At 36.1% G+C, this 25,464-nt stretch overlaps 1 protein-coding gene and 1 long non-coding RNA gene across 3 annotated transcripts; one reads left to right on the forward strand and one right to left on the reverse strand.

Moving 5' to 3' along the window:
- Positions 1–484: 484 nt before the first annotated feature.
- LOC127092383 (uncharacterized) lies at positions 485–3,020 on the forward strand. Of its 2 annotated transcripts, none has more exons than XR_007792171.1 (2): positions 485–1,218; positions 2,547–3,020. It is a non-coding gene; the product is annotated as an uncharacterized LOC127092383 (long non-coding RNA). The 2 variants fall into 2 exon arrangements; XR_007792170.1 differs by having other exon boundaries at positions 2,708–3,020.
- Positions 3,021–8,968: 5,948 nt separating this feature from the next.
- LOC127094487 (uncharacterized) lies at positions 8,969–10,584 on the reverse strand. The gene is made up of 2 exons (XM_051033315.1): positions 9,909–10,584; positions 8,969–9,834 (listed from the first exon to the last, which is right to left on the reverse strand). Exons 1-2 carry the CDS (start codon positions 10,582–10,584, stop codon positions 8,969–8,971), a joined length of 1,542 nt encoding a protein of 513 aa, XP_050889272.1.
- Between the last annotated feature and the right edge of the window lie 14,880 nt (positions 10,585–25,464).

The raw sequence follows: 25,464 nt of genomic DNA on the forward strand, positions 1-25,464 counted from the left end.
ATTGAAAAAAATTGCTTTTGATCAACTTGAGTCGAGGGTTTAAATTAGCTTGAAAAAATTATGACTAATCCTAATCTAAGGGTTAGAATTAAATTCAAAGGTTACTCCTAAGAGAGCAAGCATTTGTTATGTTAGAAATGGTAAAACCGATTTTAAAGGGGAAAAATGGTCTTTTCACACGAAAGATCAATTAGGAACAAAAATTAAATTCCAACTAGAACCTAAAGAATTTATTAATCTATTTTAGCCTAATTGTTTAGAAACTATGACTACATTCTAAAATCAATTAAAAAAACTAACGCATCCTAGTTTTAGTCTAATCAAAATTCTAAGCTAGTATCTAATTAAATCCTAAGAAATCAACAAAATCCTAACAATTCTAATTAATCTGGGTAAACAAGCTTAACAAACATTAATCCTAATTAGATTTAGAATCAAAATGCCATTAACCTAAAGTTTTGGGTGTGCAGAACTGGAAGTGGCCTGCAATCAGCGAATGGGCCTTAGGCCCAAGAAACTTTCTACAAACAAAAAGAATAGTCCAAGGTAATGCAGCAAAAGGGGGTATGTTCCTGGAACAGTCGAATGGATGCACAGTTGGTCTTGGGCCTAGAATAAGGCCCAAGGAAACTCAACTACCATAAGCCAAACGGAAAGGGAAAATTCAAAGCTGAAGTGGGAAATTAATTTCGGCCTAGGGTCCAATGATTGCACATTCAACAAGGCTTGACTTCACGTGGCCCAAGGGTATCATCATAATGAGACGCGTGGGAGAGAAAAACCAATAAAATCCAAATGAAACTGTGACTCCTCACCTTCTTCCATTCAACTCACTCTCTCTCGTCACCGTCTCCACCGTATCAGGGGCTCCCTCGGCGGCGGAGACACCATGAAAACTCCCATTGGAACAGCCTTTCTACTCTTATCCGTCCGCTAAATCTAAATATGTCCATTAAAAACTCTAAACGTAGATCGATTTTATCCAATCGAACGTACTCAGTCAAGAACCCTAATGTATCAAGGCCTAATTAAATGGTGTCAAGGCATGGATTCATGCGCAAAACATGGGGTTAATGCTGCTAAAGATGCCTAATACACAGTGGTGATCGACTTTGAGGCAAACAAAGAAGGAAATATTTACCTCCTAAACAAAGAACTGTTCCGACGAGTATTGATCGTAGGAGACGAGGTGCGAATGAACCACGCTTGAACAACCAGGTAATGTTCACGATTCACTTCTTTCTTAGATGTTCACTACTCCTTCTATCTTCTACACTTTCTTCCAAATCGGATCATGAGTGATGATATGGTTTAGCTCACCCTTCTTGAAGCTTCAAGATGAAGCTTCAATTGAGTTTTGAATAGAGCTCTGAGTGAGAGAGGCGGAGAGGTTAAGAGTGTTCTGATTTGCTCTGAGGTTTGAATCAACTGTGGTGAAAATGAATGACCCCACTTTGATGCGTGATGACTGATTTTATAGAATTCAAATTCTGTTACGAAATTCAAAATGAAATTCTAACAAAATTCATATGTAATTAAGTTTCGGTTAGAAATGCAACTAGTTAGTTATCACCCAAATTTACCTGAAAATCTAATTGAAATGCATATGAAATTAGAAAGTTAGTTAGCTGATTCGAAATGACTTTGGAGCTAAGTTGTAAGTGAAATTTATAGTTAGCTTGAAAATCAATTTGAAAAAGAATTTGAAGTCGAATTTAGAGTTAAGTTAGAAATGAACTTGTTGGCCATTTAGCTTGAACTTGGAGTTATTTGGACTGGTGTTTGTTGGACTGTGATCATTTATTCAAATTATGATTTAATTGACCTTACAAACATTCTATAGAAAAGTTCAGGGTATTATATTAAGTCAGCTTCAGGTCAAATCGCAATCGAGCTTGTTCATGCTTTCCCTTGGAAATAATCTGGAGAAGAGGTTTCTTATCAGCTTTTGAATTGATCCTGTCATGTTTTAAAAGGATTGATTATTTACACTGTTAGGTTAGTTGTGTTTCTGTTAGAACTAACTTTTGTTATCCCAATTTGTTTTAGATCTGAATTTGAAGTTAATTTGGAAGCAAACTTGAGGTTAATTTTGATTTAGATTAAAGTCAGTTTGGAAATGAACTGGTCTGTTAATTTGGTTTCAATTTGTAATAAATTTATAGGTCATTTAGGTTAAGTGGAAGTGAACCTAAAGTTAATTTCAATTGAACTTAAAAGTTGTCTGCCTTACTGAGTTATGGACTGCGACTCGATAAGCTCATCTGGATATTTCTGTAATGTAAAACCAGTTAGGAAAAAATTAACCGAGTTAGGTTGTTTGCATTCAACTTTACTAATGTTGGTTAAGTTAATTGCTAATGTGAAACCAATTGAGCAAAATTCATTGAGTTAAACTGAATCCTTATGGAATTTTACTTTGCCATTTCCTGAGTTTCTTGTTAACGCATATTCTGATTTAGACTGCTAGGTATGTAGGGTTCATAACCATTGTTTGTAGACTGGTTCATAGTCTGCTCATGCTTCTTCTTTACAAGTTAATGCAGGAAAATGTACTAATGTTTATAGAACCAAGGCCCTCTGGTTTGGTTCATGCTACCATGAGCCATATGACTAGGATTGATGTATCTTAAGTTAAGCCTCAGTTCAATTAAATGCACCCATGTAATGTGTGATGTATTGTTGGTCTGAAGGTTACATGATGCAGGGTTGTAATGGTCATGTTTGGAATTGGCTTAACTTGGTAAGAACATCAAGGTGGCAAAGGAAAAGCAAAGTGAAACCAAGGCATAACCAACTTGAAAAGGGATTTCTTGCTCATGACAATGATGGAAACTCATAGAACTATGAAGATGTAATGGGAATTCGGTTTTTAGGGGGTAAATGTAATGGTTGACTTTGGTCAAGTGGTTGACCAAAAAGTCAACAGTTGACCAAAAGTCAACTTTCCAAAAAAAAATCTTTTTATAATGAACATTGTATTCTAATGAATGAATTAATGATCCATTATTTGAGTGAAATGATCATGATTGAATGTGAAACAAAGTTTGACTTTTGAATGAATTTCAACTAAAAACCAAGTTTAATCTATGAATGAATCAATCATCTTTAAATATTTGAATCACATGAATTGAGTGGACCAAGATACATGGATGAATTAAGAATTAATGGCCTATAATGTTTGGTGAATCACAATAGGACAATGACAAACAATGGACCAAAATATTAATGCATAAATGCAATCATGAATCATACACTAAAGACCATAAACTTGTGAACTTGAAAGTAACATAAGCTTGTAATCAATGGATTAGGAATGTTAAAGTAGAATTCATATGCATGGATACTTGAGCAAGGTCTTGGATCAGATGAAAATCCCAAGCATGTAGACATGTAGGTCAAATAAATGATTCTCAAGCACAAAGCAAATTTTATAATTGATGATGCATGACATGATGGGCAAGAACGTCCTCCAAATGAAATAGGGATTCATAAAACCACAAGGTGAAAGGTCAATCCACAAGGCCCATTAGGACCAAATCTTCCCTAATTAGGGACTCAATGGGCATATCCTTCAAACAATACCTTTGAATGAAGCAAGATGCTTCACAAGCAAATCTTCAATGTATGGGTCCCTGGTTAGGGTTTAGATAGCCAACATAAAGCCCAAAGAACATCTACAAAGTCCCAAAACCAAGTTATTAAGAAATTAGGGTTTGAAAGCCCTGACGAGTGTCATGACGAGATCTTATTGAATCCATGCTCCTAAGACCAAGCAATTAGGGCTTCACACCCCCTTATGATCAGATGAATATCCCAGTCATGCCTTTAAGCTTTGATTCATACATAAACCCTAGCTTTACAAGCCAAAAGCTTCAAATCCACTATGATTAAGTATGAATGAATGATTGATGACCTGAATGAAACATGCGTATATGCAAATGGTCCTCAAGTTAAGGGTTGAATGAAAAGGTGAAAAGGGGAGGGCATATTTTGGGGTACAACAGTTGCCCCTATTTAATCTTCTTGAACTTGATTACACGAATTCTGGAATCTTTTCAGGTATTCAAGGTAGAAGAGGATTAAATACTAACGTATCCGAAAATTTGCCACTACTGAGGTACATATATTTGATATTCTGTGGGGAAATTGTAGATGGAGAATATGATATGTATGGTGCATGATGTATGCTTTATTTTCATGATGCATGAGTGTTTATATGGTCAGACGTATGTCAATCACAAGGTATGTTTTTTTGGTATAGAGGGAACTCCGACTCGTCATCATTTATACCAAAGAAGCTGATATTATGAAATAAAGGGGTTTTAACACTGCTGTTAGAGATCCACCTGGTCCTGCTGAAGAGCACAAAGATATACGATCTAATCGGGCAGTCATCAAGACTAATGCAGTTGTTCAAGCAAGACTTTCCAACTACCGATCATATTTTTAAGTTCTTTAGGAAGTTACAACAATGCATAAGGTTTTATTTTTGATGTAGCTTTTATTATTCCCCAATATTTTAAAGCATTATGTGACTAAAATAAATCAGTTATTTTGCAAATAAAATGCATGAGAAACAAAAGCAATTGATAAGAGAAACTGAATTTTATTGATCATGAACAAAATTGTCCATATGGTGTGTACAAAGATGCAAATATCCTTAAAGAGGATATTGCAAAAAATGAAAAATAAAAGAAATGGCAATGGGAAATATTTTTGTATTTTCCATTGGTTACAACATTGGCCATTATCCATTGTAGGGTCTGAATCCCAAGACCTTGCTTTGATTGACGATGATTGAATCGATATTTGACCGTCTGAGATCTAGCTTGTAGCGAAATAGGCTCAAGGAGCATAGTCAATGCCTTTGTCCCTAACTTTTTCCTGGACATTTTCTATTTTTTTCGTCCACCGGGATGCTCATTTTTGCCTAAGTCTCCCTTTCGGATTTTTGACTTAGCGAGCTTCATATTTTATTCGATCCCTAATTTTTGCATGGACAATTCATTTTTTGGTCCATCGGGATAGCCATTTTTCCCAGATTGATCATGTGAGGACCAATCTAGCGGACCCATTCAGCTTCATCAAGGTCAGCCTCCATGATAACCTTGACTGAAGGAATCTCAACTTTAATTGGTAGAAGAGCCTCCATCCCATACACTAATGAATATGGAGTTGCCCTTGTGGATGTACTAACCGACGTCCTGTAACCGTGCAAAGCAAAAGGTAGAATTTTATGCCAATCCTTATATGTCTTTACCATTTTCTGAACGATTCTCTTGATATTTTTATTAGCTACTTCTATAGCACCACTCATCTTGGGCCGGTATGGTGAAGAGTTGTGATGCTCGATCTTAAATTCTTTTCACAACTCTTTCATCATCTTATTATTGGGATTACTGGCACTGTTAGTGATGATCTTTCTAGGGATTCCATAGCGGAAGATTATCTCTTTCTTGATAAACCGAGTAACCACTTGTCGAGTGACATTAGCGTATGAAGTAGCTTCGACCCATTTCTTGAAGTAAACAATAGCAACTAGGATGTATTGATGATCGTTGGAAGCTTTAGGCTCTATCATCCCAATCATATCGATACCCCACATAGAGAATGGCCATGGAGATGTCAGGACATTCAACAGAGTTGGTGGTACAAAGATCTTGTCGTCATATATCTGGCACTTGTGGCATCTTTTAACAAAGTTTTAACAATCAACCTCCATTGTTGTCCAGTAATACCCAACCCGAAGGATCTTCTTGGCCATAGCAAGACCTTTCGCATGTACACCCTCGCAGCCTTCATGTATAGATTTTATGATCGTGCTAGCTTCGTGTCTATCCACGCATCTGAGCAGCACAGAATCATAATTTCTCTTGTATAACACATCACCATTTAAGAAAAACTTGGAAGAAGCTCTTCTCAAGGCCTTCTTATTAGTAATAGATATACCCTGGGATATTGTTGTTTCTCCATAAATGTCTTTATGTCATAGAACCAAGGTTTATCATCAGGATCTGCCTCGATTTCTAGACAATGTGTTGGTTCATCTAAGTGGTCAATATGGATAGTTGGTGCTTCATTCTTCCATTTGACTTTAAACATAGATGCCAACATAATTAGAGTGTTTCCTAACTGATTTTCTTCCCTAGAAATATGTTGAAAAGAGATTTCATTAAAGTAGGGTATTATATTTCTAATGTTATCTTTATAAGGAATCAATTTGCTATCACGAGTTTCCCAATCACCTTTTACCTAACTGATTACCAGAGCTGAATCTCCATATACCTCAAGAATCTTGATCCTTAACTCAATGATTACCTCCATACCGCAAATACTTGCCTCATATTCTGCCATATTATTGGTTCAATCAAAGCATAATTTAGCAGTAAAAGGAAGGTGGAAGAAAGTTGGAAAAGTAATAACTACGCCTATTCCATGACCACGAGAATTGGAAGCACCGTCGAACATGAGCGTTCATCGCAATCCTGGTTCGGGGCCTTCCTCGGGGCCTAGAACAGCGAAATCTCTGATAAACATGATGTCTTCATCTGGTAAGTCAAACCTCAACGGTTGATAACCCTCCACAGGTAAATGAGCAAGGTAGTCAGACAGAATAATCCCCTTTATTTCTTTCTGGGTCACGTACTAGATATCATATTCGGTTAACAACATTTGCCACCGAGCAATTCTACCAGTGACAACAGGCTTTTTGAATATGTACTTTATTGGATCCATTTCTGATATTAATAAAATGGCATGGAAAACCATGTATTGTCTCACACGTCGAGAAGCCCAAGCCAAAGCACAACAAGTCTTCTCTAAAAGTAAGTATCTGGTCTCACATTCAATGAATTTCTTGCTGATATAATATATTGCATGCTCTTTCTTGCTTGTGTGATCATCCTGGCCCAAAACACAACTTATAGATTCATCGAGTACCATGAGATACATAATAAAAGGCCTACCAGGAACCGGTGAAATTAGGATTGGTGGTTCTTTCAAGTACTTTTTTATTTTTTTCGAATGCCAATTGATATCGTCATTCCATACAATCGATTGATTCTTTCTCAATAATTTGAATATTGGTTTACAGGTAGTTGTTAGATGTGATATGAGTCTGGAAATATAGTTGAGTCGACCAAGGAAACCTCTGACTTCATTTTCTGTTTGGGGAGGTTGCATATCTTGGATGTCTCGAACTTTGTCGAGATCAACCTCAATACCTTTCTAACTGACTATAAAACCCAATAACTTACCGGATCAGACCCCAAAAGTGCACTTTGCTGGATTCAAATGCAACTTGAACTTTCAGAGCCTGGCAAACAACATTCTCAGGTGTTCTAAGTAATAATCTTCAGTTCTTGATTTGGCAATCATGTCGTCCGTATAAACCTTAATCTCTTCATGAATCATGTCGTGAAAGAATGGTACCATGGCACGTTGATATGTTGACCCTGCATTCTTCAAGTAGAACGACATTACTTTGTAGCAGTAAGTTCCCCAAGGTGTGATGAAAGTTTTCTTCTCCATATCATCTGGCGACATCTTTATCTGACTAAACCCTGAGAAACCATCCATGAAGAAAAAGACGGAAAACTGAGTTGTATTATCAACCAAAACATCAATATGAGGCAAAGGGAAATCATCCTTTGGGCTCGCTTTATTGAGGTCTTAGTCATCTACACACATTCTGACATTGTCGTCCTTCTTCAGAACTGGAACGATATTAGCAACACACTGTGGATACTCAGAAATACCTAAAAAGCCAGCATTAAACTGCTTTTTAACCTTTTCTTTGATCTTGAGTGCCATGTTGGGTCTGGTCCTTCTAAGCTTCTTATTGACTGGAGGACATTCAGGCTTGAGTGGCAAGTGATGTTCAACAATGTTGGTGTCCAACTCGGGCATATCTTGATACGACCAAGCAAATACGTCAACATATTCATGTAGTAACTTGACCAACTTAGAGTGTACATGCTTGGCAATAGATGCTCTAATATTTACTTCTTTTTTAGCAGTTTCAGAACCCAAATTAATGACATGCACTGGTTCTTTGCATGGCTAAATCTCTTTTTCTTCGTGCTCAAGGAGTCGTGCTAGTTCATCTTGTAATTCACAATCTTACTCAATGTCATCTTCAGCTTGGTTGATTGGGAATCTAGAGTTATAGCCGATTCTTTCCATGTTGTTATCAATGGTTTTATTTGCTTTGCATGTTATGAGCTTATTTTTAGTATCTTTTTTAAGAAAGTGGAAAAAGAAAAGGAAACTTTTTCCATTTCATTTTTTTTGGTGAAAAAGTAAAAATAACCGAAAGAAAGGGAACACAAATTTTGCATGCCAAAAAGTACTTTCTTTATTTAATCACATAATATTTTTAAACATGGAGGCCTTTACAAGCTATCCTTCTGTCTTGGGCAAAGACAAGAGATTAAGAAAATAAAATGCATTACGTTTTCTCTGAATACACTATAGGAATCACGAAAGTTATCCAGTTGGTGAGCTTGAATCCTAGAGGACATCTACGTACAAGACTAGGAATCTCCGGTTTGCTGCCACTAGATTCTCCAATGACTGCCACTGTGTGATTGCCTTGGAAGCCTGCGCTGCTGAACCAGACATGATTGAACTTTTTCTTCCTCGGACTTGCTTTGTGAGTTGATGGACGATAGCCAATACTGAATTTGTCGTGCTTCTCTGCCACGTTGACAACTTGAACCCAACCGGATAACAGACCTTTCTCCAAAGTCTACTTGGCGCTTCAGACTGAAGATAGGATGGTGGTAGATGACTGATCATGATTAGAAATAGCTGAACTAACCTATTCAAACATTAAACAGTGGAGTGGAATTTCAACAACCCTTTCATCTGTCTCGACATATCTGAATGAAGAAAGCTCACTAACCAGAAGATATTCTTCACCGCATACTATAATCAACTTGTCATCGATCAGGAATTTCAACCTTTAGTGTAGTGTAGAAGTTACTTCCCCAACAACATGAATCCACGGTCTACCCAACAAACAACTGTAGGCTGGATTAATGTCCATAACTTGAAAGGTGATAGTGAATTGGTGAGGTCCCACATAAATGAGTAGATCTACTTCACCAAATACTTGTCTTCTAGAGCCATCAAAAGCACGAACAATCAATGCATTATTCCTCATCTTGGGCCCCTTAAACTGTAATTGACTTATTGTAGCTTTTGGGATTACATTAAGTGGGGAACCAATATCGACGAGAACTCGAGATAGCAAGGATTCTGTACACATGACTAAAATATGTAATGCCTTATTGTGAGCATTCCTCTCAGGAGGTAATTCTGCTTCATTAAATCCTAGGTACCTATTAGTGGTGATATTTGCAACCACGTCATCAAACTGATCGACTGTGATATCCTGCATCACATAAGCAATATTCAGGACTTTCAACAGCACCGTACGGTGAGCCTCAGAACTCAGAAATAAGGATAATATAGAGATTTTAGAAGGGGTCTGACCCAACCGATCAACAATCTTGAAGTCACTCTTGAACAATTTGAGGAATTCTCGGCCTTCCTCAAAAGAGACATTTTTCTTGTGACCTTCAACCTGTTCATCTTCAACCATTCGTCCCTTACCCTTAGAAGTTTCAGATTTTGTAGCTTTATCGGGAATAACCTTTTTTAATGATGGAACAATTGTCATGATTGGAGTGGTGGGTACAGATGCCCCTTCCTGCAGAGGAGGAGTAGGAAGGACCTTTTCCTTAGGCGGGACAACTGTGGATGATGGAGACACCCTAGGAGTGTATATTGGAGCGAATACACGGCCACTACGACTCATGCCTCCCGCTCCAGTTATATTAACAATTTTAGTGTTAGGGATTTGAATCTTTTTTCCACCCACGTACGCAGTCGTCTCATACCTCCAAGGCAACACATGGCGTTTTGATACGGGAATGGACCAGGAACACGGATATGGATCGGCTTAATCCTCTTGGGAGGAGCTTCGATCTTCTTATTCCTGTACACAATGGTTATAGGTTCAATAACCACAATCTCTTCAACTTCCTTAGATCTGGAGAATTGTATCAACCCTTGATTCATCAAATCTTGCATGCAACCCTTCAGAACGTCATAATAATCGGGATCAGGTTTAAATATAACATAATCTTCATGAATACCAACCAGAAACCCAAACTGTTCAAGCTTTTTCAACACTACCAACATCGGAGTCTTCACGTCATCAACCCTCTCGACAGATTCTACAGTCTCTTCTTCAATTACAGCACTAACTATTGGGCCACCGTAATTAGGCAGAGGGTTTGTTTTCACATTAGACTCTTCTTTTGAGAAAGACAAAACCTTCTGGTCAATCAATTCTTGAATCTTATTCTTGAGAGGCCAATAGTCTTTTGTTGAATGCCCTATATACCCGGCATGATAGGCACACGAGGCATTAGGGTTATGCTTAGGATGATAGGGAGGCATACCATGAGGGATTTCTTTTGGTATAATGGCCCCCGCATGGATCAAATATGATACCAATTCAGCATATGGTATTGCAATAAGCCAAACATCTCTTGATACAAAGATGGGCATTGATTAGGTCGTCCTAAAAGGGTGAGTATGAAACCCAAAGGGAAGTATAGATTGGCACAAGGAAATATATATCATTTGTCGGGGAACAAACAATTTGAAATCAAAGGAGAACGGTATCTTGGATCCATGAAGGAATAAACTCTAAACCGAAGAGTAAAGGTAAACCAACAAGTGAGGGGCCCGAGGCATGGTATAACTATATTGGAATAGCCAAAAACAAAGGAATTAAATATCGGGCAATAAGCCAAACATCTCTTGGTTCACAAGGTGGACTTTGATTAGGTCGTCCTAAAAGGATATACATGGAATCCTAGGATAAATGATATTTGATCTCAAAAGACGGTATTTATTGAATAAATGAAGAGTGATGGATTAATAAATAGGGTAGCTCACGAAAAATCTAAATTCTCCTGCCTACGTATTCTCACTGTGCAATGAGAAAATCAGAGGTTTCGTAGTTCAACCTACTAGGGCTGACAACTAGATGATTGAGGTAAAAGAAGTGATTGAAAATGGAATACAAAGAAGATTTGTAAGTCATTGGATATGAACCACATTAAATTCTATGAGTAAAGGTGAATACAACAAGCAATTGGGTCAAGCGTCTCGTACCCAAAGATATCCAGAATGAGTTAATGGAATTCTCCACTCTCATCCATTCTTTACTATTTAAGGCTCGTGGCATGTATTTATTATCCTAACTTTCAAGTTGTTGGAGAAAAATCTTTGTTTCTCCCTGTGATGATGAAGACCCTATCAATCATTTGATCCGAATTACACTAAAGTCTAAGAATAAAGGTGAATACGATGAGCAATTGGGTCAGGCGTCCCGTACCCAAAGATATTCAGAATGAGTTAATAGAATTCTCCACTCATTCATTCTGTATTTCTTAAGGTCCATATCGTACAATATGAATTATGATTGATAAGTTGTTGGTGGAGTCCTTTATTTGTTACACTGCTACTTTATGAAGGGAGAGACTTGCCAATCATATGATTTGAGTTACGCTAAAGTCTATGAATATAGGTGAATACGATGAGCAACTGGGTCAAGCGTCCTGTACCCAAAGATATTCAGAATGAGTTAATGGAATTCTCAATTCTCATTCATCATCTATTGCTTAAGGCTCATGCCACACAATTCTAACCTTGATTAACAAACTCTTGAAGAACCACCTTTTATGTGTCTTGTATGATCCATTGCTTGATATGACTGGGGATGCCTTGATTGAGAGTCTGATTTGAGGCTTTGAGCTCCACAACTTACAAAAAGAGTCTTATCAAGTGATCAAGGGTCTTTTGATCACTTGAATTGAGCTGTGGGATTATACAAGATCAACGGATTTAACTGATCCTAATTACTTTTGATCAACTTGAATCGAGGGTTTGAGTTAGCTTGAAAAAATTATGACTAATCTTAATCTAAGGGTTAGAATTAAATTCAAAGGTTATTCCTAAGGAAGCATGCATTTGTTATGTTGAAAATGGTAAAACCAATTTCAAAGGAGGAAAATGGTCTTTTCACACGAAAAGATCAATTAGGAACAAAAATTAAATTCCAAATAGAACCTAAAGAATTGATTAATCTATTTTATCCTAATTGTTTAGAAACTACGACTACATTCTAAAATAAATTAGAAAAACTAATTAATCCTAGTTTTAGTCTAATTAAAATTCTAAGCTAATATCTAATTAAATCTTAAGAAATCAATAAAATCCTAACAATTCTGATTAATCTAGGTAAACAAGCTTAACAAACACTAATCCTAATTAGATTTAGAATCAAAATGCCATTAACCTAAAGTTATGGGTGTGCAAAACTAGAGCTGGCCTGCAATCAGCGAATGGGCCTTAGGCCCAAGAAACTTCCTGCATACAAAAAGAATAGTCCAAGGTAATGCAGCAAAAGGGAGGTACGTTCCTGGAACGGGCATATGGATGCACAACTGGTCTTAGGCCCAGAACAAGGCACAAGGAAGCCCAGCAACCACAAACCAAACGGAAAGGGAAAATTCAAAGCTGAAGTGGGAAATTAATTCTGTCCTAGGGACCAATGATTGCACAGTCAACAAGGGTTGACTTCACGTGGCCCAAGGGTATCATCATCATGAGACGCGTGGGAGAGAAAAACCAATAAAATCCAAACGAAACTGTGACTACACCTTCTTCCACTCAACTCACTCTCTCTCATCACCCTCTCCGTCGTGTCGGGGATCCCTTTGGTGGCGGAGACACCATGAAAACTCACATCGAAACCACCTTTCTACTCTAATTCGTACCCTAAATCTAAATATATCCATAAAAACTCTAAAAGTAGATCAAATTCATCCAATTGAACGTACTCAGTCAAGAACCCTAATGTATCAAAGCCTAATTAAATGGTGCAAGGCATGGATCGTTAGGCAAAACATGAGGTTAATGCTGCTAAATATGCCTACTACACAGTGGTGATCGATTTTGAGGCAAACAGAGAAGTAAATATTTACCTCTTAAACGGTGAACTGTTCCGACGAGTATTGATCGGAGGAGACGAGGTGCGAACGAACCACGTTTGAACAACCATGTAACATTCTTGATTCACTTCTTTCTTGGATGTTCGCTGCTCCTTCTATCTTCTAGACTTTCTTCCAATTCGGATCATGAGTGATGACATGGTTTAGCTCACCCTTCTTGAAGCTTTAAGATGAAGCTTCAATGGAGTTTTGAATAGAGCTCTGAGTGAGAGAGGGGAAGAGGTCGAAAGTGTTCTGATTTTCTCTGGCCTTTGAATATACTATGGTGAAAATGAATTACCCCACTTTGATGTGTGATGACTGATTTTATAGAATTCAAATTTTGTTACAAAATTCAAAATGAAATTCTAACGAAATTCATCTGTAATTCAGTTTCGGTTAGAAAAGTAACTAGTTAGTTATCACTCAAAATCACCTGAAAATCTAATTGATATGCAGATGAAATTAGAAAGTTAGTTAGCTTATTCCAAATGACTTTGGAGCTAAGTTGTAATTGAAATTTGTAGTTAGCTTAAAAATCAATTTGAATGTCATTTGAAAAAGAATTTGAAGTCGAATTTAGAGTTAAGTTAGAAATGAACTTGTTGGCCATTTAGCTAGAACTTGGAGTTATTTGGACTAGTGTTTGTTGGACTGTGATCATTTATTCGAATTCTGACTTAATTGACCTTGCAAACATTCTGCAGAAAAGTTCAAGGTATTATATTAAGTCAGCTTCAGGTCAAGTCGGAATCAAGCTTGTTCATGCTTTCCCCTGAAAACAATTTGCAGAAAAGGTTTCTTTTCAGCTTCTGAACTCATCCTGCCATGTTTTAAAAGGCTCGATTATTTACACTGTTAGGGTAGGAGTAATTTCCTGCCTTGCCCCACATTTGAAAAAATTGTCCCAATATATCCCATTTTGAAAAAAAATTCCCAGTCTACCCCTTTTTTAGTGGGGCCTCGCCATTCCATTTGACGAGGGACTGCAGAATTTTTTCTTACTTGTAAGCTCGTCACTTGAAGTGACGAGGCATTAAAGCAATTTATTTTTTTAATCATTTTTTTAATTGAATGATAAATTTCCATTTTTATTCTTCTTTTATTCTTCTTTTATTCTTCCATTTAAATGATAAATTTCCATTTTTAAATCTATTAACAATTATTAGTATTTAATAGATTTAGTATTCTATTTACACTTCCTATTAATTAATTATTATTAATATTAATTAAATACTATTTAAAATAAAAACAAAAAAAAAATATGTCTGCACCTACTCGTCACTTGAAGTGACGAGCCATTGAGATAAAAAAATTTCTTCCACGCCCTCGTCATTCCATTTGCCGAGCTCATGAGACAAAATATCTTTCAGCACCCCCTCGTCAGATCAAGTGACGAGGCCTAACTACAAAAGGGGTAGACTGAGAATTTTTTTTCAAAAAGGGTATATTGGGATTAAATTTTGAAAAATGGGGCATTTCAAGCAAAAACTCGTTAGGGTAGTTGTGTTTCTGTTAGAACTAACTTTTGTTATCCCAATTTCTGTTAGGTATGAATCTGAAGTTAATTTAGAAGCAGACTTGAGGTTAATTTTTATTGCGATTAAAGTCAGTTGGGAAATTTCAGGCTGAGAAATTTAGTTTATTAAATATTCAGTTTAATTAAAAAATTTATTTTATTTTACCTCATTTACAAAATATATCGATGTATTTTAAATTCAAATAATTTTGATTTTTCTCTATCATTTTTATTTTTAAAATTGACAACGTGATATTTTTAAATAATGTATCTCTTATAAGACATATCATCATATAAAAATATTTATAGAATTTTAAATAAAAATATATAAATTATATGTCATTAAAAAATAAATATATTATTGATTGTTAAGACAAAAGTGTGAGAATAAAGTAAAAAACATTTGAAGTTTTTTAATGATAACAAAATTATTATATATCATTAAAAAAATAGAGACACATTATTAATTTTCTTAGACAAATACTACTCCCTCCATCTCACAATAAGTAAATCAGTTGACAATTACACACAGATTAAAAAAAATGAATAATTAAAAGAAAGAATGATATTTTTATTAAAATATTTTTATCATGTATTGAGAATGATAAAAATAATCTTAATTAAATAGTGAAATTAAAAAATATATATTAAAAATTAAAATGAATCATTTATTTTATTATATTATTTTATTCTAAATAAATCATTCATTATTATTATTAAATTGAGAGAGTAAAAAATAAATAATTCGGATGAAAAATATACTGAGTTTTAAAACAAGAGAAGATTAGACATGGATGTAGAATGTTACTACAAATGTCTTGTCATACAAAAGTGTTACTGCTATTAATGTGTTACTATCTTTTAAAAAGGCTGACAAGAAAATAAGACAGGTAATTAATTCGAAGAGATAGACAGAAAAAGACGAGAATTTTAAAAGATAAAAAGAGAAAATGTTGCAGAAGGAATTCAATGAACTTGACATGTATGGCTCTCGGTATCTTTCAAAATCTTTGGACTCTTTAGTCATCACGAAACAATGGAACATATGCAGTAAAAATGTAAATTGCCTTCAAATTCAAACTATATTCAAATCTATTCGATTCGATAATTTTTCAATTTAAAGTTTAACTCGAAATTATCATATATAATTTTTGGTTGAGAATGTGAACACTGGTCACATATACTAGGGCACCTTCTCATTAGACTACATTTCTATCTAAAGTGATAGTTATAATTCATTTTTATTTGAAGATGCATTTAGTATGAATTTAAGTTTCATTTAAATTGGTTATGGTAGTATATAAAAATGCTAAGTTTTATTGGTAAGAATATGATCCATAACTTAATTTTCAGTTTTTTTATTAGGAAGTTTGTTACGATTTAGTTACACATTCTCTCTCTTCCATCTTCATCATCTTCGTTTTCTTCTTTCTTGCGCACCAATAATTGATATCTAGAGTCTCGGTTCGGATCTACGAGAAACACCAAGGAAAACACCAGTGAACGTGTGACGTGTGTGATTGATTTCGTTTCTTAAATTCACGTTGAATTTACGATCGAAATCGTAACAAAATCATATTTTCTCATTCTGCGGGATTGGGAAACATGAGCATGGGACAAACTGGTATGTTGTTATAGAGGTGACGCATCAGTGAAGAAGGTGAAGCTTCAGCCTCTGTGATCATTCAACATTTGTGTTAGTTTTAATGTCATTTTAATGCAAAAAGCAGATGAATTGTTCTGAGTTTGGACAGTGGTTTAAGCTTATTTTGGTATATTTTTACAATAACACAATCTGCTAAGATTTTAGTGAATTTGAGCAATTTTACGCGCTTGAGGTAGTGTTTCATGTGTTTATAGGGCTAATGAGTAAAGAGGAGTTGGATCAGAGAAGAAACCGGACGACAATGCATGAGCATGAGAAAAAAGAAGAGAAAAATACACATTTCCTGCCCATACGCGTTTGAGGCCTCTCATACGCGTATGGCCACTCATCAGCACCTCCCAACATACATGTAACACCAGGAGGGAGGAAAAAATCATGTTTTTGCCCATACGCATATGGGAAGGCCCATACGAGTATGAGGCCAGTCAGTTAGGCCCTTATCTGCGCAGCCAAAGCCTTATGTGTATGACTCCAACTTGGCCATACGCCCTACTCTGGGCCATACGTGTATGAGACAATTTAAAAATAACCCATACGTGTATAGGTGGAGGCTGTACTCATAAGGCACGACCCAGATCTGAAAATTCCTGGAATTTGTCTATTTAGTCAAAAAATTGGAATTTTTAAGGGTTGGATTATTTTTTAGTACATAGAACACGTTTTGAAGGCTGAACCTCTAAAGAATTCGTGGTGGATCAAGATTTTCAGGAACTTTTATGATTAAAAATCTCTTTTCCTCCATTAATTTATAATGTCTACACTTTCTGTCATGTTTTTCTTTATTGTTATGAGTACTAAAACCTCAAATCTTAGGGGGTGTCTCTGGTTCAAATTTATGATGCAATTCTAATGTTTTTCTACCTTGTAATGACTTTGATTTTGTGATATTTAATGTATTTACAATTTGTGCTTAATGCTTTCTCTTGCAGAAAAATTGAGTTTGATATGTGGTTAATATTTAGGTTGGACCGCCATTGTTAACGCTCAATTGTGAGTAATTCATATTAGATATTACCTAGGCCTAGGGATACCCCGTGGAAACCAGAATATTCTTAATTTCATCTGTAATTCACTATGGACATATGGATTAATTTGAATGATTAAAGGTTTTCTCACTATGGAGTTAGAAGTAAACACTCTTAAGAACCGGTAGTCAACGTTATTGAATTAAGTTGTTGCAAGGTTAATTTATTGTTATCGATGAATCAAATCATACACCTTCCCTAGCATGTTCTCTCATAATATCTTTTAAACTGTTCAACTTATTTTTTTACCTTCTATTGCATTTTATTTTCAATTATTAAAACACTGATTCAAAAATCCACAGTCCTTGAGATCGATACTTGGGATTTCCCTTTATTACTACATTGGTAGATAAATACACTTTCTAATTTACCGATCAAGTTTTTGGCAGCGTTGTCGGGGACTGCCAAAGATTATAGAGTTCATAGTTTTATTTTAGTTAAAATTTTGTTGCTCTGCAACTAAAAATTTTAATTTAAATTATTTTTCATTATTCATTTTATTTTTTCGTTTATAGTTATTATTTTGTTACTACTAATATTTGTCTAGTATTTGTATGTAAGGAAATCCATCAGCTGATTTTCCTTTTAACGCAGAACCACAAAGATCATTGCATGCTCGACTTAGACAAGCTAGACAATCAAGGACAACAGATAAGGAGTTGGATAACTTGGTTGAATTAGATACAGAGTTAGACAGAGAAGTAGAGGAACCAATTATGGTTGAACCAATTGAAGAAGGACTTATTGGGGATTATGGGAGAGAAAATGCCCTAGGTAGTCATCTGACTATAGTTAACCAACCGGTAAATATGGAAAAGTTTCAGTTACACCCAACTACTATCTGACATCTTGAGAAGATACCTTTTACAAGAAAGATTAATGAATATGCAAATAAACATCTGCAAAGGTTTCTTACTATGAGTACTACTCTGAAGATAGATGGGCATTCTGAAGAAGCCAAAAAGTTGATAATGTTTTCGATCACTTTAGCTGAAGATGCCAAAGAATAGTTTTATTCGCTTCCTGTTGGAAGTATCACTAGTTGGGAAGAAATGGAAACAACTTTTCTTAATGAGAATTTTTTTGCCTGTATTTTTCTCAGGAAAATATATGATATCATGAATTTAAAACAGAGAGAGGGAGAATCATTGGGTGATGCTTACAAAAGATTCAAGAGATTATTGGTTGTTTGTCCTACTCACAACTTAGATCAGACTGAACAAATGCAAATGTTTGTTAATGGCATCAGGTTGAAGACTAAACAACTGATTGATACAGCTGTTGGTGGCCCATCTAACTTTACAACAACTATTTGTATCAAAAAGATTATATAAGTCACTGCTGCAAATGAACACTTAGAGTTGTATGATATGAGTGTAAGAAATCTAGAGGGAAGGATTGATTTAAAACTAGCTGCTCAGAGTATAAACATGGAAGACCAAGTTGTTGCATAATTTGAAAAAACACTCAAGCCAATGAATATAGGTACTCAATAGGTAGCTTAAGGTCATCCAGTACAAGTCATGAGTTGTGAAATTTGTGGTGGACCTCATTATACCATGCATTATGTTACAACTGTGCAACAAATTGAAGGTGATGTTCAGAGAACCAAACTTCTCTAGGGTGGAAGATGTTGGAGAATAGCCATCCAAGGCGCAGCGGAATTTAAAAATTTCTCCATTTAGTGATCCTTACGAATGGGCATGATCAGTGATAGAATCGTTACCTCTTGTGGCGATTCAAACCTTTGGTGCAGATCTCTGATAATGATCAAAACCTTTGATACAGATCCACGGGGCGATCACGAACGTTGAACGATGACAACGTCTCTACTCAGTCCACACGAACGGATTCCTTCAATCGCAGTGCTATCTGTTATGAATGAAGGCTTTGAGTGAGAGAGAGATACGAAATTCCAACTCTTCAGTTGTGTTGTCTGTCTCAGTGAGTTACAATGCTTCTACCCAAGGGGTTCTATTTATAGAACCACTTGTGTGGGCTTCAAGCCAAAAAGCCCACTTAAGTGCATTTTGGCCCATATCTCATAAAATGCCAAAATCACTTAAGTATTTGGTACCTTACCATATTTCGTATTCCACTTAAGTACACCATACCTTACGATGTTCCTTAATTATTCTATCTCTCATCAATCTGTCCTTTGTGTGTGACCCTATAGGTTTTCGCGGCGTTGGCAATTATATTAAATCACGCATTTAACATAATAAACAGTGAGCGGTATCTAACAACACATCACTGCTACCCAAGTCACGAAAATGTCATGTGATCTGACAAAACCTCCTGTGATAATAATTATGTGTATAATTACCCCTTTGCCCTTATGTCTATATTGAACACAAGGTATAGACCGTGTCACCCTTGTCCAGTTCAATATTGGGCCCATAGACATTTATCCTGTTACGCAGGATTGGCAAATTCCATCTAGGACACTCATGTCCCTCAGCATGCTTCGTGGAGTACCCATCAACTGTCTTTATGGTTATCCAGTTACGGACAACGTTGGATCAGCAATAAAGCACTCGACTCTACATCTAGGATCCATAGTGGTTTCAGGTCGAAGAGTGGTATACACTATTATCACCATGAGAATAACTTATGACACTTTGCATAACTTTCTATATAGTATTCTCATAGCGGGTCAATCCGGTATAAATATTACTCCTAATATTCATACCTATGTTTAAGACTTGATAACTCTTTATCCATGATCCATGAGATGTGATCATTAGTCTACAAACATAATAGTCTTAATGCTTTAATGTTATCCCACTTCACACTAAAACTCGACTACGGATACTTTAAGAATAGTGTCCTTATGTTTAATGTGTTCTCATGATTAAGTCACACTTAATACATTAAACGGACTATCTATTCCAGGGACTTTATTAATCAACCATAATAAAAAAAATGCCTTTAAATAATTCGATACAAGTACCAAAAGTATTGGCCTCTAGGGCTTACACCAACAGAAGAATCATCTAAACTTCTCATGGAAATATCAACAAGGAAATGTTCAAAAGAAGGTTCATATTCAGTATCAGAACTAACAACAATTTCAACCTCAGTAAAACTATCAGAAACAGTTCCAACAACAATATCAGCAACAAGCTCCTAAGCAGGAAAATTGGGAATTAGCCATTGAAAAAGTGGCAGCTCAAAAATCCCAATTCCAAGAAGATACAAGAAACAATCAAAGGAACACTACAAATTCTATTAAAAATTGAGGAAGTTCATATGGGTCAGATAGCACAACAAATAATAGGTACTCAGGCACAAAGGTCTCTTCCTAGTGCAACAGTGATAAATTCAAGAGAGCGTAATAATGTGAGTGTTGTGATAACTAGAAGAGCTAAGTCAACTGAGAGCCTTGAAGACAAATCAAGGGAAAAAGACCGTTTTCTGGAAGTGGACCTGGAAATTAAAGAGAGCCAGAAAATTTATGAAGAAGAAGTCACACAAAAAGTGGTTGAGAAAGAGAAACCAAAAGAGCCATTTTTTTCCTTTTTGCATGCACTTTGCCTATATGCGTATGGTCTAGTCCATATGATGATGAACACATTTTCCTTTTTATAGGGCCTTTGCTCATACGCATACGAAAGCCCTCATACGCGTATGAGGAATGCTAAAGCGCAAATCATTTTTTCAAAAACTAGGCCATACGCATATGGTCAGGTGATACGTGTATGCAACGGTCACCTGACAGCATACACTTATGATATGTGATCCATAATTTTAACTAATTCTCCCCTTTTCCCATACACGTATGAGCACTATCATACACTTATGGCCCTGCCAGTGCACGTATGATATGTGTATGGTGCGTACTGGGCATTATATATATTTTTCCTGACATTTTCCACCCTGAGCCATACGTTGCACTGTGTTCTTTGACCAAATTCTCTGATTTTTTCTTGTTTTTCCATAGATTTCCTCTGATATAGGTTTAGATCTCCCCAAGTAAGCAACAAATGGCCATTTCTTCTTCTTCATCCCATGATTCTAACAAGTTCATCTCTGCCGAGCACAAAGAGAGATATTTTTCTTTACTTTACTGGAAAATCATTGAGGAAAGAGCCTTCAACCTTCACCCTGACCAACACCATGACATACTTATTATCCTAAAGTAGCATAAGTTGACTTATCTGAATAGCCAGATCCAGCCAGTAGCTAAGGAGCTAATGTTGGAGTTTTATGCAAATGCCTATAAAATTCCTTCTAAGGATTTTGTTGCAGAGCATGAACTAATTTCTTGGGTCAGAGGGAAACAAATCGAGTACAACTAGAAAATGGTGAATAGGTTGCTAAAGATGAAGATCAGAGAACCTAAATGCGAGTATGAGTTATTAAAGACATCCTCTATGACTAAATGGCCTTATTGAGCGATGTTGATCGTTCGACATTGGAGGGAAGAGATTGATAACTCGTTTCTACTCATATTCCTAGGAAGCTAGTTATGGTGGATCTAGATTTGTCTTGAAAGCGTGGACATAATTTTAGCACCACTCTCTAGACACTAGTTGAAGTGGGTCATAACTCATCAATATAAGAGCTCTGCCTTTATATTATCTGTTGAACTGACATGCTGTGAACATCGATCGTATCATTTTTTTTGACATGGATAAGATGGCCTAGAGTAACACTAATAAGTCTCTGAAACATGTTGTCAGGGCCATACGCGTATGAGACAGTGCAAAAAAAGCCCATACACGTACAGGTGGAGGCCATACGCGTATGGCACAACCCATATGTGAAAAAGCCCAGAATTTGTCTATTTAGCCGAAAAAGCAAATTTCCAAGGGTTGGCGACTTTTAAGTACATAGTGTCATACCCCAAAATTCACCATACCCGATACAATTTTCATCCGATCCATGACCCTACTGCACATGCATACATTCATTATTTCAAAAAAAAAAGAACTGGGTAACCGGTTACCTAATTAATGTAACCGGTTACATAGACCAAAAACTGATTTTTTGGCCATTTTGGGACTGTGTAACCGGTTACCCTAATTAAGGTAACCGGTTACACCTGCGCAGAAAGCAGAAATGGCCCTGTTTTTTACACAAAGGACCCTTTGGTCCACCCACTTCAACCCATTTACTTCCCTATAAATAGAGGTACTATTTCCCCTCATTTTTCATGTTTCCTAGCCCCCAAAAGCTCTGTCCAAGTACCATTTTCTCTCCTCTCCAAAGCTGAGCCAAAACAAAAAAATCTCTCTCACTTAGAAAAGTCACCCCACCAACTTTTCTTTGTCATCTTTCATATTTTTTTTAAAGCTTCTCACTCTCTCACACTTATAACTCAGCTCCTTCAATACACTTCCATCATAAACACTTTCATCCTAAACTCCTTGCCCTATATCTAAGCTCAACACCACTTCAATCTACCATTTTTCAACATTTTTTGGGTAATGATTTTAGCTTACACTTTATTAATTTTTTGGTTCTGTTTTTTTGTGTTGAAAATGGTTGTTTACCACCTTTAATCAAACTTTGTATTTTGTTTCATTTGCTATTTATTGTTGACTTGCTTTCACTTTTATTTGGTTGATGAGTTCTATTATATCATGGTTATGGTTGTTTAGAGTGGATAAAACCTCAATGTTTCAAACCTATTAATGATTGATCCATAGATCCTTCATGATACTTTGAGGCATTGATAGGTTGCCTCTATTTCAACCATGTTTGGGTCATTTGATACATAGATGAAACCATTTCCTTTGCATTGTTTCTTGTTATCATTTAATATTTATTGTTGACTTGCTTTCACATTTATTTGGTTGATGAGTTCTATTATGTCATGGCTATGGTTGTTTAGAGTTAATTAAATCTTCAATACTTCAAACCTATTAATGGTTGATCAATAGATCATTCATGATACTTTGAGGCATTGATAGATCACCTCTATTTCAACCATATTTGGGTCATTTGATACATAGATGAAACCATTCTCTTTACATTAACTTATTATTCTATTTGCTTATTGTTATTCAACTAATCACTAACCATTAACTACTAACTTCTAACATTTATATTATTGCACTTTACTTCCTTGCAATTTATTTTATTGTTCACTAACCACACACTTAGGGTTGCATAACTTTCTTTATTACAAATCTATTGTTAGTTGATTCTTCAATCATCTTCAATACTTTGCATCAATGATAAGCTATCCCTTAATGTGTCATTTACATTCACTAACCATTATTATTGTGATATTATCATTCTTTATCTTGTGATTTTCTTTTATGTCATTACCTTGTAATTTACATTCAAGTACTCATTATCATCATCATTGTACAAACTCATCATGCATGTTTATTTACTTGTTATTTATTTTATTATCATCATACATTAAAAAACAACAAAAACATGATAAAATGATAAGACCAAAAATATTCATTCCACTCTTAATCAACTTGGACTTAGAGGATTTCATCTTAGGACCTTTGCTTGGAGGCCTTCTTTCACTCTTTGTGATACTTTGTAAACACTTGGATTTTCATCCGTAACTTAGATGCATGTTGTAAGAATGGAATCATGGCACCACCTTAGGGGGACATGTTTATAAGAGCATTATCCTTTGTTTAGCTTAGGTCACTTTTGCACACAAAAGACTTTCTCTTGGGCTACCTTACAATGAGACTCTTTAATTTCTTGTTAGTTACTTCACATTCATGTTGCATAAGCCAAATTTCATAATCAAAATAAAATAAACCCTTGATTCAACGTCAAGTGGCATTTTCATAATCAAATTCAAAACACTTAATAATCACGATTGTTATTGTGCGCCACGAGCCTTAAGTGGTGGAGAATGAGTGAGAATTGAGCATTCTTACCCTTACTCTGATTATTTTGGATGCAAGACGCTTGGCTTGTTGTCTAGAATAATCACCTCCGCCCATAGACTTTAGTATAATATAATCACAAACACTCATTTCATAAAACCCTTATTCAAGGTAAAAACAATACAACTCATCAAACTCATTTTTGTGCCTTAGGGCATCATCACGAAAACCTTTTTCTCAAAGGTAAAATCAACCAACACACAAACATTTTTTACTCCGAACTACGGAGCTCTGATTCCTCATCCCCGAATGAGTGATATGTAGGCACAAGGGCCACAATTCTTGGTGAGCACTATAATAACAAAAACACCCCCCTTCTTTTTACACATTCTTTTGAAAATAAAACAATAATAGATAAATCCCATGTATGTAAAACAACTCAAATGGTTCCCATGGAGTACCATGGACGTAAGGGGTGCTAATACCTTCCCCTTACGTAACCGACTTCCGAACCAAAATCTCGGTTGCGAGACCGATTCCTTATTCTCTTTTAGCGCTTCCCGTGCGCGTCTCTTTTCCGAGGGTTTTATCGACTATTTCCCCTCTCCTCTCCGATAGAGGTAAACTAAATAAAATTTCGTGGCGACTCTTCTGACTTTGCCTCTCTTTGGCATTCTCTTTAGTCCCGGTTTTGTTATCGTGAAATCCCGGTAGCGACAGCTGGCGACTCTGCTGGGGACCAAAATTCCCTAAGCAAGTCTAGCCTAGTTTGAGTTGTTTCCTCTTTTACATACGTGGAAATTTATCTGTTATCTATTTTTTCTGTATATATTGCTTTCTTTTCTAACCCGTGCATATTTTCTTTGTTTACCTATTGGTCTGAAACCCTGACTCTGTGATGAAGAATTTTTGGAAGCAATAATGATTGCAAAGGAAAAAACTTGTGTGAAGGACTCCCCATCCGAGTCTGAGAGTTTGCTTGAGATAGGAGAGGTTGAGTAGTATTGATCCGCGAGGTGCCTTCCTCGTTAGGGTCGTACGAGAACCCCACTTAGTGGTAGATTCTTTTAAGGGGATTGATGACCGTCGTGCTTTCGGCGTAAGCATCTTTTCTTTTATTAGAGTCAATGACCCTAAGACCCCTTTTAGAACCTTTAAAACTATGGCTAGTCTAGACCGATGGTCGCGTAGTATAGGTTATCGAGGTGCCTTCCTCGTAAGGGTCGATACGAAGATCTCACTTAGAATAGATGACTTTGATGGAGCAGTCGCCTGGCCAGTAAATTGACATAAGCGGCTGACAGTCAAGGAAGTCCATGACTCTAGGGGCAGTGTCTTACACCTAATTTTCCAAAAGCCTTAGATCACA

Source organism: Lathyrus oleraceus, chromosome 6, assembly GCF_024323335.1.
Source record: "Lathyrus oleraceus cultivar Zhongwan6 chromosome 6, CAAS_Psat_ZW6_1.0, whole genome shotgun sequence".
Taxonomy (NCBI): Eukaryota; Viridiplantae; Streptophyta; class Magnoliopsida; order Fabales; family Fabaceae; genus Lathyrus; species Lathyrus oleraceus.